The 18,706-nt window shown below is 42.6% G+C and overlaps 1 protein-coding gene across 4 annotated transcripts in view; it reads right to left on the bottom strand.

Annotated features, from left to right (window-relative positions):
• Positions 1 to 18,706, bottom strand: part of ptn (pleiotrophin) — a 66,171-nt gene that overhangs the window by 6,110 nt on the left and 41,355 nt on the right. For all 4 annotated transcript variants that reach the window (XM_077235228.1, XM_077235229.1, XM_077235230.1 and 1 more), the window contains 3 exons: positions 7,078 to 7,163; positions 6,042 to 6,215; positions 2,242 to 2,400 (listed from right to left, as the gene is read on the bottom strand). In XM_077235228.1, coding sequence (XP_077091343.1) covers positions 2,242 to 2,400; positions 6,042 to 6,215; positions 7,078 to 7,163 — 419 coding nt within the window. The remainder of the gene's footprint in view (positions 1 to 2,241; positions 2,401 to 6,041; positions 6,216 to 7,077; positions 7,164 to 18,706) is intronic.

The following is an 18,706-nucleotide window of genomic DNA, read 5'->3' as shown; positions in this document are numbered from 1 at the left end:
AGATCCGACACACAGAGACAGAAACACACACAATGTTGCCGGTTCGTTTCTGCCATCCGGCCAATCAGAGGCTGAGAAAATCCTCATGAATATCAGCGCTGCAAAACATTTCTGTCTTGTTTTCCAGTACAAATTTCTAAACAATTCTTAAATCAAGAAACATTTACTGAAGAAGCAAAATTAATGAAGATATTAAGTTTGTGCTTAAAACAAGAGCAAACATCTAATGAGATTAAAACAAACTTAATTCAAAGGGAAAATTAATTTTCTTTTTCTGATCCCATCGACAGATATTGTATTTGTCATTATTTTAGTCGCTTGAAACAAGACTTAACATCTTCATTTATTTTGCTTCTCCAGTAAATGTTTCTTGATTTAAGCATGTTTAGATATTTGTGCTGGAAAACAAAGACAGAAACGCTGAGGAAAAGCATCATGTTTTGCAGTGTGTGAGTACTGAGATGTTCCTTCCGGCCTGCCGTACAGTGAGACACACTAACAGGTGAGACGTTTGCTGTGTGTGTGTGTGTGTGTGTTTACCTGTTTACAGCCTCCACTCATCCATCTGTGACAGTGGCACCCTCTCCCAAACCCCCACAATCCTCTCTGCTGACGCTCTTATCACCTCAAACAGACCCGGGCGACGACGCCCCTCTCACCCCGTGTGTGTGTGTGTGTGTGTGTGTGTGTGTTTATGGTCTATCTGCAGGGAATTTCTAGGGAGTTTCTAAACACCTTTGTTCTCTGTTTATTGGCACACTAAAAAGGGCACTAACACACACACACACACACACACACACACACACACAAAAAACAAGCACACACACACACACACACACTCCCACGTACTCAATCAGACACGCACGCACTTCCACACACTCAGTCACACACACACAGTCAGCGACTCGAAAGGGTCAGTTGTTGACACACATTAAGAGTCCAGAGGTATTGACTGAGAAATGTTTGAGCTGATATTGAGACGTATAGTCAGTCTGTGATCTCTGGTTGAGACTGTAACTGGGGTTTCCTGGGTCAGTTCTTCATCTTCCACACACACACACACACACACACACACACACACACACACACACACACACACACACACACACACACACACACACACACACACACACACACACACACACACACACACACACACACACACACACACCTTAAACACTGATACACTGTCAAACCATCACATTTATGAAACTTTAATAGATTGTTTAGAATCTTCTGGACTCGAGCTCAATAGAGAAAGACCTTTACTGATCAATATTTCAGAGTAACCTTTAAAACACAGACTTCTATACTCCATACTCTACTTGGATTTATTGAATACTTTTCAGTCAGAAATCTCCATTTCAGCAGCTTTACATACACCAAACTTTACAGTTGTATTATATATTATTTTAATTTTAATTATTTTATTATCTATGTTCTATATTCACCTGATTTATATCAAAGTTATTCTAGTTTTATTAATATTTTGAATTAGCAATGAATTTATTATCTTTAGTTTTCATGTTTAGTTTAATTTTTAGACGTTTATTTAAGTGCTTTTGTCTTTTTATTATTAATATACATGTTTAATATTGCTATTTAGATTTATTTTATCTCAGCCTTAGTTTATATTTATTTCCAGGTAATAATTGAAGTGCTTCAACTTATTTCAGTTTATTGCCAAGGCAACATCATTTGGTTTATGTTTTTCAACTAATATTTATATTTTAATTTGTTTCAGCTTCATTTCAATAAACAGAAATGTTTTTATTAGTTTTAGTCAACAATAATAACCTTGATTTATATCACATTTTATTCCTAAAAACTGTGAAAATAATTTTTTTATAGCTGTTTTGATTTATGGAGTGATAAAAAGGGAAATGCGAAATCCCTCTGTAAAATTGTGAGCCTGACTTTTATCTAATGACTTCATCTAATGTTCTAATGCTCCGATATCTGTTCTGGAAATGTATGCAAATTAATGCATATTTAATTAGACACAGCCTCATTTGCATACATAAGCATAACTTTGCAGAAAAATGTTAATACAAAACAATTGTCTAACTGTGTATTGTGATTAAGTAGGGAAGTATAGTGACACATTTTTACCCGTTTCCCCTGTGATGTTTCTTAATGTAAATATTTTTTTTTGCAGTCCAAATCAAATCAGTTGATATTGCTTCTGGTTCGTTTAAGTTGAGCACATTGTGTATTATATCTTTGCGTGTGTTCTTGTACCTTGTATCTTGGTCTTGGGTTTACCGCAGGGTTTGGTGGCGCTAACGGAGTTCGGACAGTTAGCATCCATTAGCGCTCGCTTTAGCACACCGGTGCGCGTCTTCATCCCCGAGGTCGAATCACACTCCCCCCACGCCTGGAAATCATACTTACACTCTCCTGCCCAAGACAACAAACAAAACTTCATTTTCATAATTATATGCAACATGTCAGAAACTGCGGTAACACTTTACAATAAGGTTCATTTAGTTAACTACATTAGTTAGCATTAACTAATACTGAACTGCACTTATACAGCATTTATTAATCTTTAATCATGTTAATTTCAACATTTACTAATACGGAATAAAAATGCACAGTGAACTAACATGAACAAACAATGAACAGCTGTATTTTTATTAACTAAGATTAACAAATACTGTAACGAATGTATTGCTCATTGTTAGTTCATGTTAGTTAAAGGGGCATTCGGCAACTCTAGCCTTTTCTTCGCTGATTTTCACTTTTGTTGTCGCATGTTTTGTCAGCGAGCTCCCCGTACAGCTGTGAGGAGTATATTTCACAACAATGTCGTAAAAACACTCACTTGCGGCCCCTCCTCCCTCTTTCTACCGCTGCTCATGTGCGTTTGTTATTATCGGAGCCGGCCAACTTTATCATATGGAGTATGTCTACCGAGGTGTGTAATACATCACACACATTGAGGGCGGCGTGTGTGTTCATGTCAAATTGCCATAAAGCAGTTTGTGCTTCTCGCTCGTTCTCGCTTCTCACAAGACTTCCTATTTCTAATATACCGGGACGTTAGTCCTCATGTTGCAAGGTTGGTTTTCCGCCTAAGGAACGTTGGGGGGAGCGGGGAAGGTCACCATTCTCACCAGAACAGGTTATTAAACCATCCAAATGCAGGGCTGCCAACTTTTGAGTTTAGGGGGGGGGGGGTCTGCACACGCAAGGTCTCTCGCTCGCTTACCTCTGCCGTGCGCGCGGTTTGGAGCACAATATCTTTACTCTAGATTACGGGATATTTAACTAATTTGCGGTATAACTAGTCGATCGCGAGTGGCTCAACAGGTAGATATATAGATAAACTCATCTTTCAGGCATTTTACCTACCGGGTTGACACTTAAGCGTGAGAAATCGGGGGTGTGGCGTGAGAGCGTGAGAATTGGGTCAATTGCGTGTGTCTCACGCTCAATGCGTGAGAGTTGGCAGCCCTGCAAATGATTTCTAAACGGTTTTATCAAAGGGACATTGTGTAGGAATTTCTCCTATCTAGCGGTGAAATATATTTTGCATTTAAACGAATTGTGCTCTCCAGCGCCTCGCTTTTTCAAATGCGTGTTGCATCTACGGTAGCTGTTATGTACCAAAAAGCTATGACAGGATCTCTTCTAATAGCACTTCGTCGAGTTTTCCTTCGGGTGAACAGGTTTGTTATTTCAAACAAACTGCAACTTGACACAACGAACAAATGAATGTTACAGTATGAATAATAACAGTGCAATGCAGCCTTTTAAACTTGCCGGGGCCGTGAAGCGCCGCTCACTGCTCTCTCCTCCGTTTCTGCTGCTTTCAGTCACGTGACGCTGGCTCTGAACGAAAACATGTTGTGGAAACGCGTTTGCCTAGTACTTTTTGACCCTCTCTGCTATTATAGTTTTTCAAGATGGCGGAACGACATGGAAGCCTCCGTGGACCTTCCCGTCACATGTATATAAAGATAATAAATTCTTCCTTTACGAGGATAAGTCAGATAATTGGCAGAGGTATTTGTACACCATTGAGGACATATTTATGAATAAAAATATTGATTTCAGATAATAAAATACCTAAAAAACTACACATAGTCCGTTTAAGCTGAAATAGTTGCCGAATGCCCCTTTAATACATTAACAAATGTTAACTAATGAACCTTATTGCAAAGTGTTACCGAAAATTCATTATAAAATACACTGTAAATGCAAAACCAAAACAATCAAACATGCATGTAATCAAAATGAAATCTACATTTATTGTCTAAAAACATGTTCCTGGTGTTTTTGTGCATGATTCATCAGTGCATGTTATTCTGAAGGAATGCATTTTTGTTTCAAAGTTTTTAGTCGAAGTCTTATTTTTCAACCATCTGTCATACAGAGAAACTTTTCACCACGCAACAACTGCCAAAGTTCAAAACCACATTCTTTCTTGTTGAATATCCTGTTTCACTTGGAAACACATCCGATTATGGAAGTAAAATGGGTTGCAAACTTCACAAGGGAAAAGAAAACAGCCCAGTCTATATTAAATACAGGTTCACTTACATCGAGGTTTGTTTTGCGAGGTGAATTATTGGCTGCTGAAAGCATGAGGCCATCGAAACACAATTTTATACGATAAACAATTTAGGTACTGTGTTGGGTTGGCACTTGATGCCTAATGTAAAATCTAGATCCTGAAGTAAAACCAATTGAGAGGTTCTGATCTATGCTCTCGTCTCGTTCCTTTATTTTATCTCTCGTCTCATTTCATCTTTCAATCTTTCAGTCCATATGTTGGAGCGATTTCTCTCAACCTCTGGCAGAATGGACGAGGGTTAAACTGCTTCAATCAAGCACAAAATTGTCTGTAATGGCATATTTAAAGGGAGAGAATGTAATTACATGCGGCAGGCCTCCGGCTGAATGCCGCTGTCCCGAATCAAGACTCTTGTAACTTGTAACTCAGGAGAATAAACTCTGCACTAGACATTTCAACACTAAACTACACTGACACGGCTGCTGAACTACACAGAAATACACAGAGGATTCATCACTCAATGTTTACTGTGATCATGTTTTATTAAGTCTGTGATTTCTGATGTTCCTTCAGAGCGAGACTGTCTTACACGATCCCAGAGAGATTTCTTAGAGAAAACCCCCACTGTTGCAGTGTTTGTTGATAGTTTGTGTGTATACCTACAAATCCTGAGGGAAGGTGACATATGCTCTCTCTCTCTCACACACACACACACACACACACACACACACACACACACACACACACACACACACACACACACACACACACACACACACACACACACACACACACACACACACACACTCACAATCTCACACACACACTCTCTCTCTCTTACACACACACACTCACACAGTACTCTCACACTCACACACATACACACACACGCACACACACATACACACACACACAAACACACACACTCAAACTCACGCACAGATACTCTCACACACACATACTCACTCTCACACAAATACTCAGACACACACACACACACACACACACAAATACTCAAAACACACACACACACACACACTTTAACTCACACAGATACTCTCTCTCACACACACACACACACACACACTCACACAAACACACTCACTCTCACACAAATACTGACTCACACACAGATATTCTCACACTCAAACTCACACACAGATACTCTCTCACACACACTCACACAAACACAATCTCACACAAATATACTCTCACACACACACTCTCTCTCTCTCTCTCTCTCTCACTCACTCTCTCACACACACACACACACACACACACACACACACACACACACACACACACACACACACACACACACACACACACACACACACACACACACACACACACACACGCACAGTAATATATTCTGCCAAGTTGTTTCTAGGTCTCACTGTCATTCCTGAGGACAGAATTCTGTAAGATTCTCCATCTTGTTACTCAACAACACAGGCTACCCTGAGTCCTGTGTGTGTGTGTGTGTGTGTGTGTCACTTGTGTTTGTGTGGCTTCTCACCTCCAAACTGCTTTTTCCAGTTGCAGGGGATCTTGCAGCGCTGGGTTTTGATGTTCTGCTTGCAGTCGGTGCCGGTGCGAGTGCCCTCTCTGGTGCCCAGGCCACAGTCGCCCTCGTTAGCCACACACACACTCCACTGCCACTCGCCACAGTCAGATTTACGCTCTTTCTTACCTGTCAGAGTGAGAGCGCACACACAGTTTCATACTGCACCTTACAGCTGTACGTATGAGAGAGAAAGTGTGTGTACGAGTTTTCCCTTTTTCCACCTCAGGTCTGGTATATCAAAAGTTGCCTGGTTTTGATTGAAAATAATAATAATTTGCCTAATTTGTGTTCTTACTATATATATATATATATATATATATATATATATATATATATATATATTTTTTTTTTTTTTTTTTTTGCCGATCATTGCACATAATACATTTGTTTTCATGTTCTGCTGCTTCTCCATGGTCTTATGGTGCGTCTCGTATAGATCATATTTACGCGTCGAACGCACTTGAACGCCACCACAATGTCGTAAATCACAGTGGGGAACTCGGGATTTTCTTATTTAAAGGTATTTAGCAGTGATATTGTCAAGCTTTTCTATTTAAAGCGCAGTAAGCTAAATGCCTGCACAGAATATGATGGCATTATAATATAACAATGCAACAGGTAATGATAAAGTTGGCCGTGGCTTCATAAATTAATTAAAAACATAAAAAAACAAAGTACACCTGATGCACATTTCTTCGTTCTTCATTTTCTAGAACAATAGTTTAAGAGCCTTATTGTATTTTTGTGTAATTATTTAAGAGAAAGTGTCGTAAACACGACTTCCCGCCTCATACGTACAAACTTCCCAGGAGGACTTGAACGCACTATCATTCACTCTCCCAGTATTTTAATGGTAACAATTGCTTAAGGGTGGCCTAATGATCCTCTTCTAATTCCCTAGACTTTTAAAGACAGTGAAGGGTCGTAACATTAGTGGTACAGAGCAGTGTGGGGTGATATAGAGCAGTGTGTGGTAATGTTCTGTTACCTTGTTTCTCTGTTTTTCCATCTGCCAGTGTCGTTGTGACAGTCAGGAGGGCGAGTAAAGCCACACAGACCCACTGCTGCTGCATTCTGGGGGGGAAATAAATGCACATTAAAGGTGCAGTGTGTGATTTTTAGCGGCATCTAGTGGTGAGGTTGTGAATTGCATCCAACAAAAGTTACGGTGGCCGACAGGAAAATATGTCGTCGTCTGAGAGAGCAGAGAGTAGCAGTTCAGCAATGAGGTTTCCTTACAAGGATAAATTAAGGAATTATGTTTACTTAATTACTCAGTAAAATTATATTTTATAGTGAGTATTATTGTTGCTTGTTCATCATTGTGTCAGTGTTTTATTCGCTGACTTTAGCAGCTTCTTTGCATGAAGAACAACACAGTGACGAAACACGTTTGTCCATTTAGGGCCACCGTAGAAACATGTCAATGTAAGGAGACCCGCGGTGTGTGTAGATAGAAACTGCTCATTCAAAGGTAATAAAAACATAACGGTACATTATGCAAGATCTTTATACACCACTGAAAACATAGTTATGTATATTATATCGCATTTCTGTCAACAGACACTCTTAAATATTACACAATGCACCTTCAAAGGTATGGCTCATAAAAAAAAAAACATCACACAAATATCTGTACCTGTAAGTGCTTCATTATCATACATCCAAAGACTATCCTCTTTCTTTGTCTCTCTCTCTGTCTCTCAGGAGGGAAAGTAAAGGTGGATTGAATAATTAGAAAGCAATTTTATCCCAAACGCTCGACTGCACTTCAGTTACAGTAGCAGTGCAGCCCATCGGCGACATCACCTCCATTTCAATTACTTATGAGCCTCCCTCTCTCTCCTTTTCTCTTCCTATTTCTGGTTGGCTGATTTCCTGCTGTGCCCATAAGCATCGGCTTGCTTGACTTTTTTCCTGAGTTCTGCCTCAGTTGCTCAGCCATTTTCGCTCGTCAGTGGCAATTTGTATAAAAGTCTTAGACTAGTCTTAAAAGTTAGCCATCTAATTGTTTTCTTCAAGACTGGTTCTAACATTTTAAAGTCAGTTACATCAAAAGACAGTCTCATTTAAATCCAAATGTAAGACTGATCACCTCTTGTTTTACTGCTAGTTGGTCAAACTAGTTCTTAAATCACAGGCTTAATAAACTGGCCCCAGGTGAATCTTATTTTTATGTGTATTTATACATCATGCTATATGTAATGTGTTGTAGTGCTTTTAATTTATGCTGATTTTAATTAAAAATATTGTTTTACAGTAATGAGAAACTAATAAAACTCACCAGAATTATGGGAGTTACAAAAGAGATGCAAAAGTAAACCACTCAGATGCATTATAGTAATGAGAATTTTGAAAGAAAATGTGCTGATTTGTCATGAAAAGAACATCAAAATTGAAAAAACCCGAGGCCCGGTGATGTTTCAGCGAGATTCGTCCCATCATTCCTGTCTCTATCAGTGTGTTAATCACGGTGGACGTGTCCCTGCTGGCGCTCACACACACCTGAGCTGTTCCACATCAGTCAGACTGTGAAATCATCAGCGCCACATAATAACCGTGATTTCAGTCAGATGGACAAAAACCTGCCAATCAAAGACTCATGAGTCCTGACATATAAAGCTTTTCGGATCGTTCAAACGTAATCTGCCCACCAAACCCTGATTAGCAACACTGCAAGTGATTCTGTGATATTGGATGAGAGAGGATTAGCCTCGAGTGAAGTGACAGGAGCATTGAGATTTGAGGACTAGACAGCAGGGTTAGGTGCCTTGTGGAGTCAAATTCAATCCCCGAATGTCAACTGAACAGATTTAGCAAACGAGATGTAGAATTGTAATTAGCATTTACAGTTAGGGAAGTAGAATTAAAACTGAATTAATTAAAAGAAACTGCTGTTTTAATAATACATTTCATTTCTTAGAATGAATTACGTAAGGAATAATTGACAACGGGCTGTTGAATTATTAAAATAGTGCATGTGTGTGCATTATTTTTCTATAATTCAACGACCCGCTGTCAATTATTCCGCTTGTACTACGGTTTCCACAGCTCAAAACATTGTTCAGATGATGTATTTCATGACATTTTTTAGGTTTTTGTTCTTAAAACACTCTTGTGTGGACTCATTTCTTACGCATCTCATTCCAAGCCTCGGTTTCTAATTCCAAAATGTCATTTTAGAGCTCGTAACAGAGGCCTCTGACAGGCAGATTAATGCAGTTATTAGAGAGAGATAGAGATTAAAGGTGCTGTATGTAACTTTTTCGCACTACTAAAGCATAAAAATACCATAATATGTTTGCAGATATTTAGGAAACATGCTAAGTTCACATACTCGTTTCTCTGAAAAACACTTCTACAGCCAGTTATTTTACTTTGAAATGTGTTTCCAGGCTGGAATGTTTGTTTTTGTTTTGGTCTGTGATAATGCATGTTGCCAATTTGCATTGTCCATTGCGCTCGTTCCAGTTGCGTGTGCTCAAACTGGAAACCCGTGTGAGCGCCGTCGAGTCGGAGGGGCAGGAGGTCGGAGAAACGAAGATCTCTGATATTTTGAATTTGGACTGCAGAACCTATTTCGACAACTCAACAGTGTTCGGAAACAGCGTCTCTACTAATAGTGAAACTGTAAGTTTATCTGCTTCAAGAACAGCACCATTGTTACATCGCTAGTGAGAAATGTCATGTTGCTTCAAGGTTGTAAAACGTCTCAGGTTACTATTGTAACCATAGTTCCCTGAGAACAGGGAACGAGACGATGCGTCCATCGACGCCATGGGAACGCCCCCAGCGTGACTGCGTCTGAAGCATCTATGTCAACTAGTCCAATGGAAAGAATGAGCGTCACGGGCGGGTGACGTCATGACCAGGATATGATAAAAGCACATCCGGTGCAAACCGGCATTAGCTTCGAAAATTGCCGAAGCAAGCCGATCACAGGGATGCAGGAAGTATGGCAGGGTGACGCATCGTCTCGTTCCCTGTTCTCAGGGAACTATGGTTACAATAGTAACCTGAGACGTTCCCTTACGAAGGGAACTGAACGATGCGTCCATCGACGCCATGGGAACGAGAATACCCAAAGCGCCAGAATTCCAAGTACCTGAGTGTCAGTCTGTTGTAACTAAGCACTAAGCACCTGAGAACCTGGGGCAGCATCCAGGTCCAAACTGTAAAACCTGACGAATGTGAGCGGTGAGGACCAGCCTGCCGCATCACAAACGTCTTGGAGGGAAACCCCAAATAACAAGGCTTTAGAGGCCGCCATACCCCTCGTTGAGTGAGCTCTGACCACCAAGGGACACGGATGGTCAGAGTGCTCGTATGCAAGTGAAATAGCCTCGACTATCCACTTGCTAACCGTCTGTTTAGAAGCAGGAAGACCCTTCTTAGGTGATCCAAAGCAAATAAATAACTGGTCGGACTTCCTCATAGAAGATGTCCGATGAACATAAGTATCCAGTGCTCGCACTGGACACAAGAGGTTCAGCCTTTCCTGGTCCGCAGATGTAAAAGGAGGAGGACAGAAAGCCTGCAGCACGATAGGCCTCGGAATCAAGGTCGGCACCTTAGGGACGTATCCCTGTTTTGGATATAAGAATGCCTTGACCATCCCCGGTGCAAACTCAAGGCAAGTGGGGGAAACCGAAAGGGCCTGAAGGTCTCCAACTCTCTTAAGGGACGAAATAGCTAGCAGAAAGATAGTCTTAAGGGTAAGAAATTTCTCTGAAACCGAATCTAAGGGCTCGAATGGAGCCCTAGACAGGCCTTCTAGTACTAATGCCAAATCCCAAGCTGGCACCCTAGTGCGAGTTGCAGGCCTCAGCCTCAGTGTGCCACGAAGGAAACGTGTAATCAGGGGGTCTCGACCCAACGATGTACCCCCAACCAGGGCGTGGTAAGCCGCAATGGCCGCCACGTAAACCTTAAGTGTGGAAGGACATAAACCTGACGTAAAGCGCTCCTGCAAGAACTCGAGTACTGTGTTCACAGAACAGTTAACCGGATCCCACTGATGTTGGTGACACCATACAGAAAAAACTTTCCATTTCAGCGCATAGTTTCCTAGTAGCTGGAGCTCTGGAGCTTAGGATGGTCTCAGCAGCCTCAGCTGAGAGACCACTCTCTATGAGTTGGGCCCCCTCAGAGGCCAAACCCACAGGTTCCAAATCTCTGGCCGAGGGTGAAATATTGTGCCCCCGGCCTGAGACAGAAGGTCTCTCCTGATCGGGATCTCCAAGGGAGGACCGTCTAAGAGATGGATCAGGTCCGCAAACCAGATCCGACTCGGCCAGCGTGGTGCTACAAGCAGTAGGCTTATTCCGTACTGGCGGACTCGTTCCAGAACTCCTGGGAGCAGAGCAACAGGGGGAAATGCGTACAGACGTAGCCTCGGCCACGTCTGCACCATAGCATCCAGCCCCAGAGGGGCTGGGTGAGTAAGGGAGAACCAAAGTGGACAGTGCGTCGTGTGCTGAGACGCAAACAGATCCACCTCTGCTTGGCCGTAAAACTCCCAAATTTTCTCCACCGCCTCGGGGTGGAGTCTCCAATCCCCTGGCCTCAGCTCCTGCCTCGACAGGATGTCTGCCCCCACATTCTGGTCCCCAGGAATATACACTGCCCTCAGGGAGAGTACCTTCCCCAGAGACCACAGGAGGATCTGGTGCGCCAGTTTGCAGAGCGGACGCGACCGCAGACCCCCCTGACGGTTCAGATAAGAGACCACTGATGTGTTGTCTGTTCGTACAAGCACATGATGGCCCCTCAGGTCTGGGAGAAACTGTCTCAACGCATTGAAGACAGCCATCATCTCCAGGCAATTGATGTGCCACGAAAGATGATGACTTTTCCACAGACCCTGAACCGAGCGGCCTTCCATTACCGCTCCCCAGCCGGTGAGGGAAGCATCTGTCGAGATCGTAACACGATGGCAAAGAGCTCCCAATACCGGACCCTGGGTTAAGAACCAATGTTTCCTCCATATAATTAAGGCACGAAGGCACCGCCGCGTGACCTTGATCATACGAAGTGGGTTTCCCCTCGGGGAGAACCCTCTGGTCCTTAGCCACCACTGTAAAGGTCTCATGTACAGCAGGCCAAAAGGAATCACGTTGGACGCTGCCGCCAAGAGACCCAACAGTCTCTTGAACTGTTTCACAGTGCGTGACTGGCCTAGCTTTAGCTCTTTGGTGGCTGTCAGGATAGCAGCTACACGAACGGGCGATAGAGTGGCCCGCATCGTCACTGAATCCCATACCACACCAAGGAAAGTGGTTCTCTGTACTGGAGAAAGAACACTCTTCTTGGCGTTGAGCCTCAACCCCAACATCTGCATATGAGCGAGAACGACACCTTGGTGCCGAACCGCCGACTGCTCTGATTCCGCCAGAACCAGCCAGTCGTCGATGTAGTTCAGAATACGTATGCCCTGAAGCCTGAGAGGGGCTAGAGCTGCATCCACGCATTTCGTGAACGTGCGGGGTGATAAAGCTAGACCGAAAGGAAGAACCCGATATTGGTATTCTTTGCCCCCGAAAGAAAACCTTAGGAACTTCCTGTGCTGAGGGAGGATGGAGATATGGAAGTAGGCGTCCTTCAGATCTATCGTGACAAACCAGTCCTCGGATCTGATTTGAGTCGCGATCTGTTTGAGTGTCAGCATCTTGAACTTGAGTTTCTGTACTGAACGATTCAACAGACGAAGATCTAAAATGGGACGCAACCCCCCATCCTTTTTTGGAACAATGAAATAACGGCTGTAAAAACCCGACTCTCTGTCGGGTGAGTACACCTGTTCTATAGCTTCCTTTGCTAACAGGGCCTTTACCTCTTGCTCCATTACCAGAGCCTGCTCGGGATGCACCACTGTGGGCAGCACCCCGTTGTAACGAGGAGGACGAGAACCAAACTGGATTCTGTATCCTTTCTCTACAATCTGCAGGACCCAATGAGAAATATTCGGCAGAAGCTTCCACGCTGCCAGAAAATTTACTAAGGGAACCAGCCTCTCGAGGCTGGTCTCTGGTGTTATCGAGACAGCCAATTCCGGAGCCTGAAACATAATGGCAGGAACTACCTGAACTGGCCGCTCTAAGGCCCCCCTCAGAGGGCGCGAAACCGATGCTGTGCCGCAGCATAGCATCAGCGACTCGCTGGAGACCGCTGCGCCCTGAAGCCCCGAGGGTGGCAGGGTTGGCAGAACGGTCTCGTGAGGACCCCGAAATGGAACGGGCACCGTAAAATGAGGTGTACACCGCTCCACTTCGGTCGGGGCTGTCCTCACAGGCCTGATGCGTGAACATCAGGACCTTTTTTTTTGAACCGAAGTCTTCTTCGCCTGAAGAACGATCCTCAGATCCGGCTTCGACTTAGAAGACTTCGGTTGAGAGGGTTGCGTCTGTCTCCAGTCTCTACGTGGAGGTGCACGAGATGCAACACTCTCTTTCTGATGCACACGATATGATGAGCTCGACGGCTGGGGCTGCTCACGCCCAGCAGCCCCAGGGGGCTGGACACGGCGAGGGATAAACTTTTTAAAAGCGTCAGCTTGCTTTTTAGACTCCTGAAATCTCTCGACGACCGCGTGGACTGCGTCGCCGAAGAGACCAGAAGGTTCAAGCGGAGCATCTAATAAAAAAGCTCGATCTTTTTCTTTAATCTCTGACAGATTTAACCATAAATGTCTCTCAGTAGCTACCAAGGCTGCCATAGACCGCCCAATTGCTCTGGCGGTCTCCTTAGTAGCCCTGAGAGAAAGATCGGTAGCCCGACGAAGTTCTCGAATATCGTCATGAGAAATTCCCTCACTACTATCCAGATCCCCCAGCAGGTCAGCTTGATAAGCCTGAAGCACTGCCATTGTGTGCAGACATGCTCCAGCTTGACCTGCTGCCGTATAAGCTTTGCCCACTAAAACCGAGGTGGCTTTAAGCGGTCTAGTGGGCAAAGCCGAGGCTTTCAGGGACGATGCGGGACCAGGCGAAAGATAGCTGGCTAAATTCTGTTCCGCCTGGGGCATCGCCTTATAACCATACTCTTTTAGCCCTCTTATTCTCGAATAAGTGTTAACTTGAGGGCTAAAAAGTCGTGAAGAGTAAGGTTTATTCCACGATTTCGATATTTCATTATGAAGATCGGGAAAAAAGGGAAGCCCTCGTGGTGGAGATAATGTCGTGGAAGATAAAAAGCGCTCATCTAATTTACTTTTAGGACGAGCGCCTTTATTCTCAGATGGCCATTCAATATTTAATTTCTCTACAGCCCGTGACATAACATCCACCAGCTCATCATATGCTGGGGAAATAAATTGTGAATCTCTTTCCCCCATGTGTGTGCTTTCACTCTCCATACTCATAACATCGACCTCCTCGGAGGAAGAGCATTGAAGTAATGGAGGGCTCTCTCCCCGGGCGGAAGAAACCGCAGTGCGTGCTTCCGACACCGGGGGGAGAGCGCTGGATCTTCCGGGTAAGGAAGGAGAAAAGGCCCGCGGACCCGTCTCCAACCCCTCCGAAAGATCCTTTTGCGATCCCCAGGAATGCATTCTCCGCGCCGCCTCGGCAGACGCGGGTCCTGATCCCTGAGGATCGCGAGCCTGCCCACTCTTTTCATCAAAGAGTGACAGGCGAGAGCGGAGCATGCGGAGCGGTAGCATTTCACAGTGTTGACACTCAGCCCCCTCGAAGGCTGAGACCGCATGCTCCACTCCCAAACAAATGACACAAAGCTCGTGTGTGTCCCCACCCGTTAAATAACGCGGGCAGGGAGGAACACACTGCTTGTACACTTGTTTCGCCATAACGTTTCCGAATAAATTGCAACAGACAACAATAAATAGACAGAGACAGTATAACACAGATCGCTTGCTGAGGCAACAGAAGCTAATGCCGGTTTGCACCGGATGTGCTTTTATCATATCCTGGTCATGACGTCACCCGCCCGTGACGCTCATTCTTTCCATTGGACTAGTTGACATAGATGCTTCAGACGCAGTCACGCTGGGGGCGTTCCCATGGCGTCGATGGACGCATCGTTGAGTTCCCTTCGTAAGGGAACTATTTTGCTGATAAAATCATCAGAGCACTGGTGAAGACACGTTTCTGTGCGTGTGTGTGTGTGTGTTTGAGCGGGAGAAAGAGAGAATGTGCTTTCCATACATCATTTTGTGGCAAAAACATGGAAATAATTTGTTGTTTTTATCCTATTGTTTACTATATTTATTTGCTTGTTCAGTGTCATTGTGGGTTTTGGTTCTTTAGCTGTTGTAATTTATACAGACTTTTGAAATTACTGAAATCTTCTGGCGAAGTGATATGAAAATGTAATGCGGTCAAGCCCTGCTGGAACTACTTTAGCCCTGAAAATATTTGCACACCTTAGAACGTTCGTCAACCAATCAGATTAAAGCATTCAGCAGCCCCGTAGCATAACCATAAACATGTCATCACTTACACAACATATGGGCAAATAATCAATGCTAAGGCTGCACAATTAATCTAATTTCTAATTGCGATTACGATTACGGATGCCACGATTACGTAATCGTTCAAAGCCGCGATTGAAAAGAAAATCCACTCTGCGTGTGTGTGTTTAGAGCATAATTATGTTATGAGAGGCGAATCACGACTTCTTCAAAAAACCCAGAACAATATGACATACCAGGCAGTGACGTAAGTGTACGCTGAAATAAGTCTTTCACCTCTGAAAAACGGACTCTACTGTCCTTTCAGCCGTTCACTGTATAAAGTGCAAAAGAAACTACGAGCATGCAACGTCGTTAAAATGTAAATTATTAAGTCACGGAATAAAAGTAAAATACCAATAAATCACGTGTTAGCTGAGAAGGATTTGCATGCAGGTGTGATTTTCATTCTATTCACCAGGAGCTGTTTCATTAACAGTTCTTCTTAGTATTGTGTATTTACCATGGTAAGTGTCGTTTCAATAACCCAAAAATGCCACTTTATTTTCACTTTGTGTTATTTTTTATATTTTTAAATGACTGTGGTGGCTCATATCAACATTGTATTAACAAAAACTAGTTTGGGACTGCTATTTAATTGCTTAAGCATAGTCCTAATGTTTTTCTTTACTATGAGTCATTCTTACAATTTATGTGAATGTTAAGTAAAGGGGGACAGTACTTGTGTGTGTTTTGACAATTTTTGTGTAAACATGCATTATAATATGCCTATATATATTCAATGTAAATTGTGATAATCGTAATTAATAATCGCAATTACAATTTCAAGGGAATAATCGGCAATTATGATTTTTGTCATAATCGTGCAACTCTAATGCTTGCAATTCCAAAATCTGATATTCATAACGCCTGATATCCTTGGGACATTTTTATGGATGTGTTGGACTAATGTCGTTCCTCTTTTGTGTGACTGTTTAATTCCTCCAGTAAATTCCTCTACCAGTCGTTCCGATTCAATTTCAACTCATGAATTGACTCAACTCTTCAAGTCTGAAATTTTCCCCATCCTGCTAGACAGACACCATGAATATCTTCACGTTTAACCTCTGCAGACCCTAAAGGAAGTCCACTAGTGTCACATGACAAATGACTCGTGCTTTCTTACAAACCCCTACAGAATGAAGACCTGAGGGGGGTCGGCTGTGTGTGTGTGTGTGTGTGTGTGTGCGCACTGAGGTAAAACTGTTACCCCACTCTAACACTCCATTAGCTCATTGATCAGTGTAAACGCAAGAGGGAGAGAGTGACAACGTGATCCATCAGAGTGAAACACACACACACACAACAACACTGTACTCGTTGTTCACAATTGAAAGATTTCTGTAAGCCTGGGGCATTGGCTCTTAAGGGCATGGTTCACTTAGAAAACCAAACACTGTTATCATCTACTCACTTTTATGTCATACAAAACGTGTCATTTCTGTGCAAGTTATTTTTCCAGAGAATGAAAGAGGATGGTAACCAGTGGCCAAAAGCTCTACCAAAATTTGGGTCAGTTACTCACATAAAGCTATCATATGACTTATAAAGTGTAAATCTTATGGACTGCTCTTCTGCACGACGGTGTGTTTTCCCGTGTACTGTGATTGACAGGGTTTTATCCACACTGAGTCTGGCTTTGAGAGGAAAAGCTTCATGCTTCATCCAGCCACTGACTCAGACCCAAACCCAGATTTGTTGGGATCTGGCTGTTTGTTTCAGTGATCAGGGGGTGGAGCTTAGTGGAAAACAACAAGAGCAGATAAAAGATGAATGAAATATGATCTTTAGACTGAGAAAACAGAGAGTGGTGTCAGTCAATATTCATTATATTGTTATCCTATACTTCTCAGAACATTCTAGCAAGGTTTTCTCAAAGTTATAAACAAACATTCTTCTAGTAACGTTAAGAGAATGTTCTTTCAGTGTTATTTGGTCTTTAAAACTGTTCTTAAAACGTTAGCTCTACTTACACATAATTTATGATGTGGTACTTTTTATTTCTGAAAAGTTTTAGTTGGATGTTCGTGCAACAATTTTTAAATGTTACACCTTTCAGAACGTTCATTCAAAAGTAACTTTCCCATAATGTTTGAAGAATGATAAAATGGAATGTTCCCTTAACATAACCAACATTCTGACATTCCAAAGAACATTCCGTTTTCATAACCTAATGGGAACGTTAGCTCAAGAGTAAAGTAACATTCCCATAATGTTTGAAGAGTGATAAAATGTAATGTTCCCTTAACGTTTGTATAACCAAAAAAAGAAAACTGGACATTCAGAAAATTCAGAGAACATTCATAAATACTGTGTGCATAACTTAATGGGAACGTTAGCAAAACGTTCTTAAAATATTTTGTTAGCTGGGTCTGTACTCAAAGCAAACACACTGGTAATTACATTTATTAGCAATATTATATTACATAACTAAATTGTTTGTTCTGCTGTTGACACAAGAAATTGTCAACAGGACATATTTCATAGAATAAGAAAATTGACAGCGCATATCACAACATTGTGCGTCTGTGAATTTCTGCTTGCATTCAGCTGCTTTATTTAGTGACAATTATAAGTATAAGAAGCACAGACGTGCTGCGAGCAGCTGTGAGATTTACTGAGCTGAAATTCAGTTTGGTGTGAATCTATAAACATGATATAAATATTAAACAACCATATCATAGACAGACAGACAAGCAGACGGGCAGTGAGAGCCACAGGACAGCTGCTTTAACATGAATCACACCGAAACTCATAACTAAAGATTTCATCATTTCATTCTCTGTGAATTACTAAAATGACAGTTTATTCTTCCTCAGACGACTGATATTATCCCATTAGATGAGGCCTCAACTCAATAAGCTAGATTTACTGAAGAAAATACGAGTGTGTTTGAGTGCAAAACTCGCCTTTATGATGCTAGCATGTTGGTGGTGATTACAAGGATGTTCCTTTGTGATTGCTAAAGTGTTCTAGTTGGTCGCTAGGGCATTGTTATGTGGTTGCTAAGGTGTTCTAGGCAGTTGCTAGGTGGTTGGGCAGGATAAAAATAATGGTGCATCTGATCACTTAGTAAAGTACCAGCACAGCTCTCCTCAACAAGACGATTTGAGGAATCATTCATGTCTGGAGAACACACACACTTACGGTT

This window comes from Siphateles boraxobius, unplaced genomic scaffold (assembly GCF_051911475.1).
Source record: "Siphateles boraxobius isolate OS27281-9 unplaced genomic scaffold, OSU_SipBor_1 19, whole genome shotgun sequence".
Lineage (NCBI taxonomy): Eukaryota > Metazoa > Chordata > Actinopteri > Cypriniformes > Leuciscidae > Siphateles > Siphateles boraxobius.
Note: the sequence above shows the minus strand (reverse complement) of the source record. Positions and strands in the feature narration are given on the sequence as shown.